We start from the raw sequence: 16429 nt of genomic DNA, 5'->3' as shown, positions 1-16429 counted from the left end.
ATACACCGTTGTTTATATCCAGCGGTGTCTGGCGAGTTACATTTAATGTTATCTTACACAGGCTCTAGCGAATAAAGTCTGTGTAGAGATTCTTCTATATTCGGATTCACTCGATTTTTCTACACTTGTGAAAATGTTTTCCAACCTGTCGGAACATTCCTGAGCAGTATGTGGGAAGCTGATTCGCTGGTTGTCCTTTCTCCCTGCTCAAAGTGGACACTATTCACCGTCGTCACTTTCAACGTTCAGTTCGTCTATCCCTACTTGTGATTCTGATTTCCAATGAAATGTTTGAACTTCATGCGAATCAGTGTTCATGTGGGCCGTTGGAGTTAAGGCGAATATCGGCGATCTTATCGGCCCACGGTGTTTCTTATGTTCTTGTGTTCACCTGCATTTTTGTAATAAGCACATGCCCACATACCATTCAAATAAATTCTTAGATCTCACGTTGCATCGAAAAAGCCTATGGTCAGTTTGCTCAAGGGGACGAAAATCATCTGAAGGGTGTCATTCGATGACCATGAGTCTGTCGCGCCGACTAGCCAATGTTATTGTGGCACAAAAGCCAGAGTTTCTTAGGATCAGTGCTTAGCTCTAACTATTATGACTGCCTTGAGGATAGAAAAGAGGAGTAATAGACATGCAATGGCCTCTGAAGGACGAGAACCTACTTGCTTGTTCCTTCAAGGCTTCACTGGCTGCAACATTGATAGCCCATCCCTTTAGAAACCGGCGGTGAGCTGCATATTTGAACCGCTGTCCTCCAGATTATACAAATAGAAATTAAATGGGGAGTTTGGAGAACAATGGGACTGCGAGAGAATCAAGAGGAATCAATGAGTTCTGTGAAAATAAACTATGCAAATATTTCCAACATGTTATTGATCATGCGCTTATCATAAATTTAAAAATTAAGCAAAACCTGAATTTGTAATCAACAGCTTTATGGCTGAACAGTTAAACTTTAACTACTTTTTTTTCAATTAAAGTTACTGCATCAAGCTGCAGTCTGGTGCATGGATAATTGATCTGTTCACGTGTCAGTGGACGGAGAGGCTGAGCAACAATCCACCTGCTCATATCGGAAGAACAAAGCCTGATTCTAGCCAATCAAATCGCAGGATAGAGTGGCCGAACCTTTATCCGGCGCTTACATTAGCCGGATGTTGAAGACGTTGATCCACTTCGTGCTCTTCTGATCTGAGCTGTGCTCCGTTTTCTTATTGCCATTTTTATTGAAGGATGTGTTACACGGTGCAATTGAAGCTGCCTTTCATTCTGGTGTTACTAGCTTGTAGGTGCTGGAAATGTACTTTCAAACCTGTGGAGAAATGTTATTTTTTATCGGTGTTACTCCAGTGTCTCATTGTATGAATGTGTTCACAGGGCGATGTCGCTCGGAACAAGTTTTACAAAGTCCCATTGCAAGAACAGTTCAGAACGGGGATTTGGGGCAGCTAAACTGCAGCTACGACATGTCCAACATATACGGAATGTATTGGTACAGACAAAAGTCCGGTAAGGGGCTGGAGTGGATAATAAGGCGAATATCGGCTGGAAAAGAGACAGGGGGTCGATTCGAATTGGAACTTTCTACTGCGGATAAACGGGGCCAATTGGTTATTGAAAACACAGAGACTGCGGATACCGCTGTGTATTACTGTGCGATAGAGCCCACATTGAGAGGAAATGTGCAGTCACTGTACAAAAACCTCCACCCTCTTTACAATTGCCGCAGCAATCTAACAAGTAGCAAACCGCATGCCAAACGTGTGAGACGAGAGCAGGAAACGAGAGATGGGAGCGAGGCTCCCAGGCCATTACAATTTCCTTCTGCTTGCTGTTTTCTGTAAAGATACTGATAGTCAGAATATACATTATCCGATTGAACAAACAGTCACACAATGCATGCGGACTATCTGGTGAGAAAAATAGTCTGCACTGCTTAATTTTAAGCACGATCTCGAATCAGACATTTATAATAATCTTTATTAGTGTCAGAAGTAACACGGGAATGACGTTCCTGTGAAATCCTCTTGTCGCTTGCTCGGATTTACTGAGGGAAACATGACAAGCACATCTAACAAGCACATCATTCGGGACTTGTGGGAGGAAACCGGAGCACCCAGAGGAAAACCACACAGACACGGGGAGAACGTGCAGACTCCACACAGACAGTGACCCAGCAGAGAATCAGACCCCGGGTCACTGTCTGTGTGAAGCAAATGTGCGAACCACTGTGGTACCGTGCCGACCTCGGATTGTCTGTTTATTTGATGCTACTGCCGGACGTGTGACTGGAAGTATGAACACAATTCCACTGTCTACATGCAACCATGTTCCCTCTGAACTGTCTATACTTTGAGATGGATTCTCTCCAGTGCTTAATTCAGGAGAAATACTGACTGTCACAGAAAAAAACAGCTTTCAGGACAGATTCCCAAAGAGACTAAAATGATACTTTCACCTTGTGAATCGCACCATCAGGTTAATTACATTTCACCCCGCGTCAGTAACATTAACTTGATACTGAGAGTGAAGGAAATCAACTGAAAATCTTTGTCTAGTAGAATCGATTTTTTGGCTATTGGAGAAGACCTCACCAGCATTACCCCACTTTTGGTAAGTTCACGGAAGGCTATATCGGCTCCTGCGTCTTTAATCTGATAAAAAACATTAATGCCTTCCTGAAAAACAATCTGGACCGACCGTTCGAATCTGCTAAACTGAATCACATGGGGCATGAAATACTGGCAAATTAGATGGGAAGAAATGTTTATTGGATAATAGCCGATCTCCACGAACGTGACTTCATTCCAAATGTCAATAATTACGATCTCTATTTGCTTGAAAAGCATTTTCAGGAAGCTATCAAAATCTCAAGCCCGAACTGTTTTCAATCCTTGAGTATGATAAGATACACATTAAGCTGTATTTTAACATGAATGTCGGACCACATCCGTGTGAGTTGGAAAATACATTTTTGAAACGCACTAACGCAACGACGTTCTGAATTGGATTTACAAATCTATATATTTCCATTAACGGGTGAAACGTTTGAACTGAGTCTCGGAGGAACATGTGAGGACGGCGTCCTCTGGCGGAAATAATGAGTACTTGCACATTAATGAGATGCTGATTGAAATCAGAGAGGAAGTTTGTCTATTCGGGATTTCCCGTTGTCCAATTGTGTGAGGGTGAGCTGTGCAGGTGCCTATGGTCAATGTCAATGCCTATATCAACAGTCAACAAGAATAAACGCTTAATCACATTAAATGGAAATTCAGTCACCCCCTCGCTAATTCGATCCTTTATTTGGTGCAAAATAAACAGCAACAATCCCCATATTCTGACCAACTGAGTTTCAATTGCTTTCAATCTAACTGGTACCGGATCACACGACCGTTGTGCACAGGTTCCACAGCATTAGGAGGGCTCAATTTCCCGTTTATCAACAAATTATTGATGATTGTACTTGCGGACATTCCTTTGTTACTGCATCGGGTGAACTACTGGCCGTGGCCTGGGCCACTGTCCAGCTGTTTGACAGTCACCTGCTTAATTACCTCTATTAAACTATTTCGGTCATGCAGCTGCACAATATGCCATTAGTATCAAGAATGATGGATGCCCATTATGTTTGACGCACATTATGATAGATGTTCATTATGGTAGATGCCCATTATGTTTTGACATTAACATGTCTAAAGTAAACATGCTGAGGTTTCGCTTCGGCTTGCGGATAATGGTGTTAATCACAATTTACAAATGTGAGCACCAGGGTTAGGTTGATTCTGCCATTGTCGTTAATGGGGAAGTTTATGCCTTCTTGGAGGTTGCCTCTTTTGTCTGAGATTCTACATCGCTACTTGTCATCAGATATGGTCCTTTCTCAGTTGCAGCGCGCGAGAGCTTTATCATATCGGAAAGACACAGTGATTTGAGATAGTGATGAGGAGTGTGGTGGAATGGCTCCCCACGATTGTTCATGAGTCAGACACTATTCAGTGCAGGAAAGGTACTGTTGGCGCAGAAATTTCACTGCACTGCTGATCCACCCAACCACAGAAATGGAAATGCGGCAGCAATTTCTCTGATTACGTGGTCTTGTCAGAGCGACAGCAGCAAATGGACGCAGTGGCCGGTGACAATGAGATTCAAACTGACAAAATTGTACATGTTACCCTCAGCTGTCTCCGCAAGTGATAGAGCGACAGTTGAATCTATAGATGTCTGTGACTACCCTGCCCTTGCTCGTTCTTCGAAGGGACTGAGAAACAATGGTGTGGGAAAGGCATTAAGTGACCCGAAATACAGAAAGCTCGGATCCGGTGAGAGGATTTGGTTTATAGTAGGTTTGCCTATTAGAAAGCGAAATTTCAACCGCCTTTTAGATCTGGAAACATCTAACCCACTCCTAACAGCCCAGGATTCTGCTTTTGAACTGATAATCAACTTTTAAATTTGCTTTAGTGTCATCTTCTCCATCACCATAAGGGCCACATCCCAGATCGCAACAAAACACAAAGAAATAAATGCATTTCTCCTCTCCATACCCATTTTCCCACATGCCTCCTTGTTGGGCCTGTGAGAGGACTGTGCCGATGGTTCTGGGACCACTGCCTGCTCCATGACGATTGCAATTAACCACTGAGTCGCAGATAGTCTCTCCGCTGAGGGAAGCCGCAATCGCCAGCACCATTGATTTGGTCAAGTATCCCTTCGATTGTATACATTGAACTATCTTATTTCACATGAGAATTCTTTGATTTCAATCTGTAATGTTTCTTTCTGCCATCTCTCTGTTTTTAGCCTCTGTTTCAATGATTTTGCTCATCCAATCATCGTGTTTTCGACACACCTGCATTCCATTAACCCTGATCCATGTGTCTCAGTGATACCGTAAAATCTGAGTTCTACATCTGTGCCAGTCAACCCATCTCTCGTCTCTCTATTCATGTGTTGCACTGTATCTAAATTAAGCAATGTTCAACCTACCTTCTCACTGTCCACATGGCTATACAGAAATATGTCAATCCCAATCCCACGGCACGGCATGGGTTTATCGGCTACTCTGACAGAGAAATAGTCTTCCTGTTTGATTGTTGTTACATTTTAACAAACTCCTGCTATTTATCTCGGTCTCTGTATCAGTGCATTCAGACACACATTTATCTCCGGCTCTTTGTGGACGTTATTTGGATGCTTCAATGTCATCCGTCTCGCTACAGTCCCCAGAATTATTGAAGCATTTGAGCCTCACATAGAGAAAGGCCTGGGCACATTCAGCATCAGGATGATAAGTGGCAGCTAATATCTATGCCACAAAAGCAGCATGCAACGTTAATCTCAAACGAGAGCAAATACACCCAGCGACCCTTGGTACTGTGTCCTCCATCATAAATACCCTGGAGGTTGCCATTGACCAGAAACATTAACTGGATCCATCACATAAATACGGCGTTAGAACAGCAGGCAAAACAATGCGCATTTTGGAGCGAGGAACTCGTCTCCAAACTCCCAAAGCCTGCCCAACACCGATAGGAAACACACCAGTCGTGTGATTGAATTCTCCCACTTGAAATGAAATGAAATGAAAATCGCTTATTGTCACGAGTAGGCTTCAAAATGAAGTTACTGTGAAAAGCCTCTAGTCGCCACATTCCGGCGCCTGTTCGGGGAGGCTGTTACGGGAATCGAACCGTGCTGCTGGCTTGCCTTGGTCTGCTTTCAAAGCCAGCGATTAGCCCTTGCCGCTTGCCTAGAATAGCGCCATTTCAATAATACTCAAGTAGCTTCACACCATCTAAGATAAAACAGATTCATTGATTTGCGCTTCATCCATCATCTGAAACATTTACTCACAGCACCCACCAGTGCGATTGGCAGCAGGGCGCGCCATCTGCAAGATTCACAGCAGCAAATTACAAAGACACCTTTGTTAATACCTTCAAAAGCTGCCAACTCTACCAGCTCGAAAGACAAGGGCAACATACACATGTGAAGATTGCCATGTGGAGGTCTGCCTTTAGGTCGCACAGCATCCTGACTTGGAAATATGTCTCTGTTCTTTATGAGGGGAGGACGTGGTGAATTGAATTCCACCACGGCAGCTGGTGAAATTTATATTCAATAAAAATCTGGGATAGAAATGTATAATGACAACCACTAACCGTTGTCACTAATTCCCTTTAGAGAAGGAAATCTGTCATCCTTACCTGCTCTCCCACAGGAATGTGTTTGACACATAACTGATAATGGCAATAAATGTTGGCCCAGTATGGTCACATAAATACTGTCATGAGACAATATCCGGCTATTCCTTGAGCAGGCGCCCTAAATTACATCGATGTGACCGCTCAAAATGACCCACATTACCTTGTTGGGTGAAGTTCTCTTTCAGAGGGTCCAGAATTGATGGGACGAATGGTCTCCTTCTGCACTGTATGGATTCTATGATACGAAGATTCACCTGTAAATATGCCTGATTCCTGACAGCGGTGTTTAAAAACATTGAAGGAGAAAATAAAGTTGCCAACTGAACCGTGAGTGTGATCTGACTGGAGTAACTGTTACTACTATCCGAATAATAACGTGAATGGAATTCTGAAAAAAGGCAATAAAAACAGGAAAATGCCTCTGCTTCCGGGTCACACTAAGTCGGCATATGTTTGATCCGTACACCTAGACCGTAAACCTAGACACGGAAGGACAGCTAACCACCTTCCCGGTTCATTGGCGACAGAAGGAAGTAGATGAGAACATCCGGAGACAAGGCAGCAGATTATTCAGGGCGGGGATCAGATCGGCTGTCTTCAATTATCCAACTCCCGTTTCACAGAGCGCACAGCAACAATGCGGACACTCAGCATCTGGCTTCTGTGGGGAGCTCTTCTAACAGGTAATTTTGGAACTAACATCTTTCATGGTTTCCATCGTGTCTTCAGCATGGTATGAAATAAAATTTGAACAGCCGATTATCATATCTGATCGGTTTTGATTTTCTTTCAGATCTGAGTCACGGAGATTCTGTCACTCAGCCGTTTTCCTCGGACGTTGAGACAGAAGGAGGAAGGGTGACTTTAAACTGTACCTATGATACTGCATCGAACAGCTATAGCTTACTCTGGTACCGACAGCACCCAGACACACAGCCCACATATATAATCAGCAAAGATTCTGATGATGATGAATATAAAGCAGATTTTGCTGAAGATCGTTTCTCTGTGGATCTCCAGACCTCGAAGAAATTCATCAGTTTAAGTATATCGAGGCTGAAGCTGACTGACACTGCCGTGTATTACTGCGCTTTCTGGGACACACAGTGATCAAAAGCAGCAGCATCCCTGTACAAAAAACTGTAGGTGGAAACTGCAGTCTGTTGAAGCATGTGGAGGCTCGCGGGCAGCTGCAGCCACAATGAGCAGCGGAGCTGTCAGCCACTCAGTCACACACGGGAGAGGAAACCGCATCAACTCCCATCAAACTGTCATCTAATTGTATCCAGCATGGGCTGAGAAAACAAACTGATGAATCCAATCCGACCAGCAGACATAGCAGAGAAACATAATTGAATAGGCCCTTTCTAACCCGCACACCGTGTAATCTGCTGCGCTGTGAGGCCGGTCGTGGTGAGCTCCACATTCCCCCGGTCCAGCGGCAAACTCTCAGTCAAACATGTATCTGCTCAATTTAGAGAAGCCGATCTACTAGTACTCGCTCTGTGTCTCTCAGAGCCCGTTGGCGAAGGGTAGAAAAGACAAAGGGGTGTCGTCAGTATCCCAGGTGGTGATGGTGGCATGTGTGTGGATGGGGAAGGGGTGGGGGTGGCAGCCTCCTGAATGATTCCTCTCTGCTACTGTGTGAGACGTCTGCTACTGCAGATTGATTCCAAGGCTACTCCCTAAGCGTTGAATGCAGCCAGTCGCTGAGCTGATGCACTGAGGGAACCAGCACCCCTCTACACAGTGACATTGATGTAATATCCCTTTCATTCAATCATTAGAATTCTCGTCTCCTATCGTTTTTTTAAATATTAAATTGTAGTTTGATTCTTTTATCTCACCGTTTTTTCAGTTTCTTTTCCAAATTATTTTGCCCAATTATTTATCGTCCTTTCCCCGTCTTCCCATTTCCTTCAACCAGTCCAATTTCCCCTGCCGACTCAGGACAATCTGCAAATCTGTATCCATGTCACAGGCAATCTCCCTTCTTTCTGTCCCTGGGCATCCGTTCATACTCCTTTAACATGTGGACAACCAACCTACCCAGTCCATGTGCCAACACGGCAGCACAGTGGTTAGCACAGTTGCTTCACAGCGCCTTCTGCGCTGTGAATTCTATCTATGAAAAGGACCGTAAAGCATCATGTATTCCTTCACAGCGGCTACACAGTAGCTGCATTGTGTAACATCGACGGGATGCACTGCAGCAACTCGCCAAGACATCTTCAACAGCATCCTTCCATACCCGAGACCCTCCGAGAATTACAACCACATGGGAACTCTGCATAGAATACTCTGCATCCTCCTACTCATACAGTTCTCTGGGGGTAGAAATCTGCCTTGTGCACTAGCAAAGAAGAAGTGATATCTGAAATCTAATTCTGCTAACTGCACTGAAAATGGGTACCAAATGCTGCATAGCATACACTGTATACACTATAACACCCGTTTCGGGTTATTGCCAGAATACCGATTCTTTGTCCAAAACCTTATTGTTTCCATCTCAAAGACATGTGGAATAATTGCGCCCACAATTCAAACAGAAGCATCACAGAAGTGCATTAATAAACGTGATCAGATCTCGAAAATAATAGCAGATTCAGGGTCAAATATAGAATCCCTGCAGGGTAGAAGGCCATTTGGCCCATAGGTCTGCACTGACCTCGGAAAGATCACACTGCCCAATCCCCCACCCTTGCAACATGATCAGCGCATCATAGATGAACATCATAGATTATCATAAAATTTACAGTGCAGAAGGAGGCCACGCGGCCCATCGAGTCTGCACCGCTCTTGAAAGAGCACCCTCCCCAGTCAACACCTTGGTAGCACGGTAGCATAGTGCTTAGCATAAATGCTTCACAGCTCCAGGGTCCCAGGTTCGATTCCCGGCTGGGTCACTGTCTGTGTGGAGTCTGCACGTCCTCCCCGTGTGTGCGTGGGTTTTCTTCCGGGTGCTCCGTTTCCTCCCACAGTCCAAAGATGTGTGGGTTAGGTGGATTGGCCATCATGCTAAAATTGCCCGTAGTGTCCTAAAAAAAAAAGTAAGGTTAAGGGGGGTTGTATGGTTTTGGGTGGATACGTGGGTTTGAGTAGGGTGATCATTGCTCGGCACAACATCGAGGGTCGAAGGGCCTGTTCTGTGCTGTACTGTTCTATGTTCTACCTATCCCCATAACCCACACTCAGGGCAATTTTGGACACGAAGGGCAACTTATCAGGCCAATCCACCTAACTGACTGTGGGAGGAAACCGGAGCACCCGGAGGAAACCCACGCACACACGGGGAGGATGTGCAGACTCCGTACAGACAGTGACCCAGCCGGGAATCGAACCTGGGACCCTGGAGCTGTGAAGCAATTGTGCTATCCACAATGCTACCGTGCTTCCCTCTGAGTAACCACAGCTGATACGAGAATTGATGTTGCGCTGCTCACTTTGCTCTGCATCAAGAACCAGCTGTCCAACCCACTGAAGTAAAGGGGACGCCAAAATAGGAACTGCGAGCCAGCCCAGGAGTCGAACCTGAAATCTCCTGCTTCGTAGTCAGACGCGTGGTCCATTGCGCCACTGGCCCACAGCAGTTTCAGCCTTTTACAATCCTCGATGACGAAGACCAGTTACGAGATCGAGGTAATATTTAGCTACAGACTAAACTGGAAGCACCAGATGTTTCTGCCCGGTGTCGAACCGGAGACCATTCGCGTGTAAAGCGAATGTGATAACCACTACACTACAGAAACAGCCTGGCCATACAGAATGGCCAATCCACCTAACCTGCATCATCTTGTGAACTATGGAAGGAAACACACTCTGACAAAAGGGAGAAAGTGCAAATTCCAAACAGGCAGTCAGGAAATGAACCCTGGCGCTTTGAGACAACAGGGCTTACCACTGTGCCACCGTTCCGCCGATAGCATAACAGGTCTGGGTCTCGTGCATTCTAAACTGGTTTGGTCTAGCAGAGTAGTGACTGATACAAACTGAGACATGGCCCTGATGCAGAAATAGATGGAATATCGTACATACAAGATAACAGAGGCAGGGGCCGAGTGTTATATAAACAGGGACATAGACAGGTGCAGCGTTAACTAAAGCATGATTGACTTTAGTAGAATCTACCTATCTATTAGAGTAATAACTGAGACAGAGTCACATGTGATGTAAACAGAACGTTGTTCCAGTTTACGATGCACGGATAAACGTTCTAAGTCTGTACCTTACCATTGTGAGTTTTTCTTCCAGACTAACCGAGACGTGGTTCAGGTGCGTCATAATTAACGATGTTTAATATAAACAGCGTGTGGGCCTGTATATTAACAACTGATATTCAGCCGAGTGCAGGAAAATTGAGACAGGACCTGCTACAATGTGATAGACACACGGCCGAGTGTAACGTAAAAATAGGCGGGGTCTGGGTGAATGTAAACTGGGTTATTACCTGTTTTAAATGTTTTAATGGGATCTTGGCGTCACCAATAATGGCAGCATTTAATGCCAATTCCCAATTGAGAATGTGGTGCTGAGCACTCTTATTGAACCATTGCATTCCATACTGAGTAAGTCCACCCACAGAGCTGATAGAAAGGGAGTTCCAGGATTTTAACCAGAGACAGTGAAGGAACAGGCACATAGTTCCCATCAGAATGGTGTGTGGCTTGGCAGCGAACTTGCAGGTCCTGCTGTTACAGTGCATCTGCTGGGTCTGGTCCTTTTAGATGGCTGAGTTCGTGGGTTTGGAAGGTGCTATCGAAGTAGGCAGTTGTTGCAGTAGATTCTTGTGTATCGTTAACGCTGCTAGAATTATCCACCCGTGATGCAGGGAGTGAATGTTTCCGCTGGTGGATGGGGTGTTCCTTGAGCCGGCCGCTTTGTCCCGGGAGGCTTCGAGATTCTCAAGTTTTGGTTGAGGGGCACACTTCAGACAAATAGAGAATATTCAGTCAAAATCATGACCTGCCTTACATATGATGTTATAGGGTTTGGGAAGTTCGGGTGAGTTACTCACCGCAGAATTTCCAGCCACTGACCTGCCCTTGTAGTCACATTATTTAAATGGTTCTCCCAGTTCAGTTTTTCACCAATGCTAATCCATAGGATGTTGATAGTGGGGGATTCAATCACGGTAGTGCCATTCAAAAATCAAGCTGAGATGGTTAGAATCTCGCTTTTTGACACTTGTCAGCCCTAGTCTGTATGTTGTCCAAGTCTTCCTGCATATGTAGACATACTGCTTCAGTATTTGAGGAGTCGAATATGGTGCAGAACATTGGGTAATGATCAGCGATCATCCCCACTTCTGACCTTATGATGGGTGATGCTTGGGCCGGGGATACTATGCTAGAACAGGATACGTGACAGGATGATCCTTGACACTTTTCATGAAGTTGCTGATGCTCGAGTGCAGACTGATGGGGCAATAATTGGCCGGATTGGATTTATGCTGCCTTTTGCGGACGGGTTATGATTGGCAATGTTACACATTGTTGGGTACATACCAGTGCCGTACCTGTACTGCAGCAACTTGCCTGGGTCGCAGCCAGTTCTAGGGCATAAATCTTCAGTATTATTGTTGGACTATTGCCAGGGATAATAATATTTGCAGCGCCGTAAGCCGGTTCTTGATATCAAGTGGAATGAATCAAATTTCCTGACGACTAACATCCATGATGATGATGAAGACCATCCTCGGTAAGTCTGACAGAAACGTTCAGTCTTGTCTTTTGTTCTGACGTGCTGGGGTCCCCATCATTGAAGAGGGGCATTTTTTGGGGGCTCCTATTTCGGCTATTTGTTTAATTGTTCATTCCTATTCAGGTCTGGAGGTGGCAAACTGCAGAGGCCAAGATCCTATACATTGAAAATGGGATCACAGTGATTGTGCGCTATAAACATTGACATGTCCTGGTGCATTATTAATTGAAACAAAGTGCCGTGTATTATAAACAAAGGTAGAGTCTAACCTAACAAAAATACAGATGGAGCCCAATTAAAATTAACAGAGACGGGGATCATTGCAGTAATTATCGAGGCAATGTCTGTTTCATGTAATGTCAGACATCTCGATTTAAGTGCCATCTGCTGGCCAAACATTGCAATTGCAGTTACTGTGAAAATGTCGTTGTTTGGTGTGATCCACGATGTTGATGTGACAATAAACCATTTCCACAAATATAATATCACATCGCCTTCTGCGGGAGGTGCCAGGATTTAAGGTGTAACTCATTGCAGGTGTTGGTGGCTGATTCTCACACATTGAGATCAGCACCAGAACAAAGCGGCTCAATTCCTGGTCACACATTTTTGTTCATCTTTGTTAAATAGACGAATGTTTACCTGGGCGCTGTATGGAGTTCATGGAAAATGTTATATTCATCTTAATAAACATGGTGCTGGAGAGAGTTTATTGGTTGATTATACAACCCGGAAGATGGTTGGGGTCGTTGTCTCCGAAGCTCCTCAGTAAGTTAACATGGAATTTTAATTTGAAAGGGAAAAGGTGTGTGCGTGGAAGACAGAGAGAGTGCGTGAGTGAGAGACTGAATGCGTTTATGGGCATGTATGTATATCGGTTCCTCTGGATATGTTTGTGAGACAGAATCGGTGTGTGCCTGCGTGTGTGTTTGTGTGAAACACATGTTGTGTACAACTGCATTTCACAAATATCACGACATCCTACTATTTCCAATAGCAAATACATCCACTAGTATTGACACAAGTGTTGTACATGAAGCTCCCAATTGTCGTTCCGGGTTGTCATTTTCTCGGTTTGTGTCTATTCCAAAGCTGCTAAAGCCACTTGTCCTGGTGGTTCACACCAGCCCACCGGAAGTGTCGCCATTTTTTCAGTTGCAGCTGATGACACCCAATTGCGGTGATCAATGTTCAGGTTTCGGGACATTATGTCAAGCTGAGAAGAATCCTTGAAGCGGGATATCGGACTTGCCACTGGGATGTGGAAACTCCTTGGGCATGTGACCATCTTCCAAATTAGTATGGTCCATACTATAACCGTGCAAACCTCCTTTTTAATGGTACTGAGGGGACGTGGAAGCTTTGTCTTTCAGAGTACTGCCGCATTTCTGATTTTGTCCTGGCAGTAAATATGCACAATGCACTGTGGACAACAAAGGTGAAATTGGTTGAGTTGTTTTTCTTGACAACTGTAAGTGTTTCTTGTTTCACAGCGATACAACAAGGTTCTGAGAATTCAGGCCTTATAAACCATCTGCTTGTTCCAAAGGGTCAGCTTGATGATATTCCATGGATATTTAATGAGTCAAGCAAATATCGCATCTGCTTTCCCCATGTCGGCATTACATTCTACATCAAGGCGTCTCTCAACATGGAAACTCGGCAGCGGAATCGGCTCATCGGCTCTTATTTAGTGTGACCATGGCGAGAGTGCAACACCTTGTCCCACGGCCACTGTTCCTCATGCTTATGAAGAGGAAAAACACGTTACAAGCGGTGGGGACATGAGTCTCTGTGGATGATGTTTTGTTTGGATGACCGAATTTTCTGTGCAGAGGAATTATTTAACGAGGATGTATTGTGATTGTCTCCGGTTTGATGACTGAAAGGTTGTAGAAATTGCAGCCTGACCGAGTGAGCAAGTGCATTTCATCCATACCTTCAGAGAAAGCGAAGATCATCAGTATGGAGAGGAAGATGCCGAATAGAGTTGGGTGTGGGACACGGTCCTCTTTCACTCAATTATTCACTTAGAATCTGTCGGAAGTGGAATCATCAATCTGTACAGTGCAGCGAATTTTGCCGTGGAAGGAGTGAATGAGACAGGGGATCTTTAGCAGACAGCCAATCTTCCCCAAATCTTATAGCCCCTGCTCTGCTGATCGTGTCGAATGTTTATTGAGATTGCTGAAAGTAAGGTGAAGAAGTAGACATGTGGCAGAGGGAGCACGTCATGTCCAGAGTGAATCTTGGGACACGAACACCGCACCGTGCTTCCAGCTACATTCGGCCTGCAAGCAGATGAAGTCTTTAAAGTGTGAAGCCAGCAAAGGCCTTCCCAGTGCTGCTATAAGTGAGATATGCCAATAGTTGCTGCAGTTTCCTCTGTCCACTTTGTTTTCAGATATTGGTTATGATTTTGCATCATGAATCTCCGCTGGGATGGCTTATATCTTCCAGCAGAGAAGGTAAAGGCCGTTAATATTCAGAAACATAGCAATTATGTTCACCAATTTGCATTCATTCATGAATATAAATAATTAGATTCACGAATTAGGATCATTTCACAATGATTAGTACAGGTTTATACTGCTGTCGCTGGCTAGGCCATGGTGTATTGTCCATCGCTAATTACCCTTCACAAAGTGGCGGTGGAATGGGTGTTAGAACCTCTGCAGTCACTCTGGTGTAGGTACACCGACGATGCTGTTAGGGAGGGAGTTCTAGGCTTTTGAACCAGCGACAGCGAAGATTCGGCGGTATATTTTCAAGTCAGGATAGTGAGAGATTATGAAGGGAATTCCCACGTGGTGATCTTCCCATGTGTCAGCTGTCCTTTCCTTCTAGAACATAGATTACATAGAATTACATAGAATTTACAGTGCAGTAGGAGGCCATTCGGCCCATCGAGTCTGCACCGGCTCTTGGAAAGAGCACCCTACCCCCTATCCAAGGTCAAAACCTCCACCCTATCCCCATTACCCAGTAACCCCACCCAACACTAAGGGCAATTTTGGATACTAAGGGCAATTTATCATGGCCAATCCACCTAACCCGCACATCTTTGGACTGTGGGAGGAAACCGGAGCACCCGGAGGAAACCCACGCACACACGGGGAGGATGTGCAGACTCCGCACAGACAGTGACCCAAGCCGGAATCGAACCTGGGACCCTGGAGCTGTGAAGCGATTGTGCTATCCACAAGGCTACCGTGCTGCCGTGCTGCCCCAGAACGTAATGGTCCTGGGTTTAGAAGGTGTTTCAAATGAGACTTGTTGCGTTCCTGCAGTGCATCTTGTGGATGATACATTATTGCCATTGTTCTTCGGTGCTGGTTGGAATAAGTGTTTGCGCATAGGGTGACAATCAAGCGGGCTGCTTTGGCCTGGATGGTGTCAAGTTTCTTCAATTTTGTTGGAGCTGCACCCAGCCAGGCAATTGGAGAATATTCAATTACACTCCTGTCTTGTGCCTTGTAGATGGTGAACAGGCTTTGGGAATCAGGAGTGAGTTAATCGCAGCAGGTTTCCTGACCCTGACCGGATCATGTCGCCTCAGCATTTATATGGTCAGTCCAGGACAGTTTCTGGTCAATGGTAACCCACTGTATTGATAATGGGGGATTCAGCGATAGCAATATCACTGAATGTCAAGGAGAGATTGTTAGATTCTATTTGGTGGAGATGGTCATTCTTTAGCACTTTCATGGCGAATGTTACCAATTGTCACAATTCACAAAGTTAAATAACTATATTCATCAATTATCATCAACTCACAACATAAATAGTTACATTCACCAATTATTTTCGGCATTTAATTTTTGTAAATGCAATTAATTTAAGGGAGATAGATTTGAGACCAGGAAGAGATCAGCCATTATGATTGAATGGTGGAGCAGGCTCGATGGGCTGAATTGCCTACTTCTGCTCCTAATTCCTGTGTTCCGATGTTTAACATAATTTATTGAGATTAAATTTCATTGAGATAGCATTGACCATTCTGTCACCAAGAAGTCACATCTGCAGCGGAATTCAATGTGAAATGGAATTAAACCACACCGAGGATAATGGGCAGCTACACAGCAGCCTCTGCGCTGTATTGGCAAGTAATCGACTCAGAGAATCATACAATTTACAGTATAGAAGGAGACCATTCGGCTCATCGAGTCTGTACCAGCCCTTGCAAAGAGGCCCCTACTTAACACGACACTTCCACCTTATTCTCGTAACCTAGGAACCCGACATAACCTTTTGGACTTTAAGGGGCAATTTAGCATGGCCAGTCAACCTGACCTGCACATCTTCGGACTGTGGGAGGAAACTGGATCACCCAGAATAAGTCTACGCAGACACGGGGAGAATGTGCAGGCTCCGCACAGACAGACACCCAAGCCAGGAATCGAACCTGGACCCTGGAGCTGTAGGGCAGCAGTGCTAACCACTGTGCACGACTTATTTTCATACATAATCCTCTGACATATGACTGGAATATGAGATGATTTTTCATG

The 16429-nt window shown here is 44.8% G+C and overlaps 1 non-coding gene and 1 gene segment (V, D, J or C); one reads left to right on the top strand and one right to left on the bottom strand.

Moving 5' to 3' along the window:
• Positions 1 to 6858: 6858 nt before the first annotated feature.
• LOC119961531 lies at positions 6859 to 7331 on the top strand. The segment is given in 2 exon segments: positions 6859 to 6904; positions 7015 to 7331. Coding segments are annotated over 2 exon segments (363 nt in total).
• A 2566-nt stretch (positions 7332 to 9897) lies between these two features.
• On the bottom strand, positions 9898 to 9970 carry trnav-uac. The gene has a single exon. It is a non-coding gene; the product is annotated as a tRNA-Val (tRNA).
• Between the last annotated feature and the right edge of the window lie 6459 nt (positions 9971 to 16429).

The sequence above is a fragment of the Scyliorhinus canicula genome, unplaced genomic scaffold (genome assembly GCF_902713615.1).
Source record: "Scyliorhinus canicula unplaced genomic scaffold, sScyCan1.1, whole genome shotgun sequence".
In the NCBI taxonomy this organism is placed as follows: Eukaryota; Metazoa; Chordata; class Chondrichthyes; order Carcharhiniformes; family Scyliorhinidae; genus Scyliorhinus; species Scyliorhinus canicula.
This window is presented reverse-complemented; position numbering and strand designations above follow the sequence as displayed.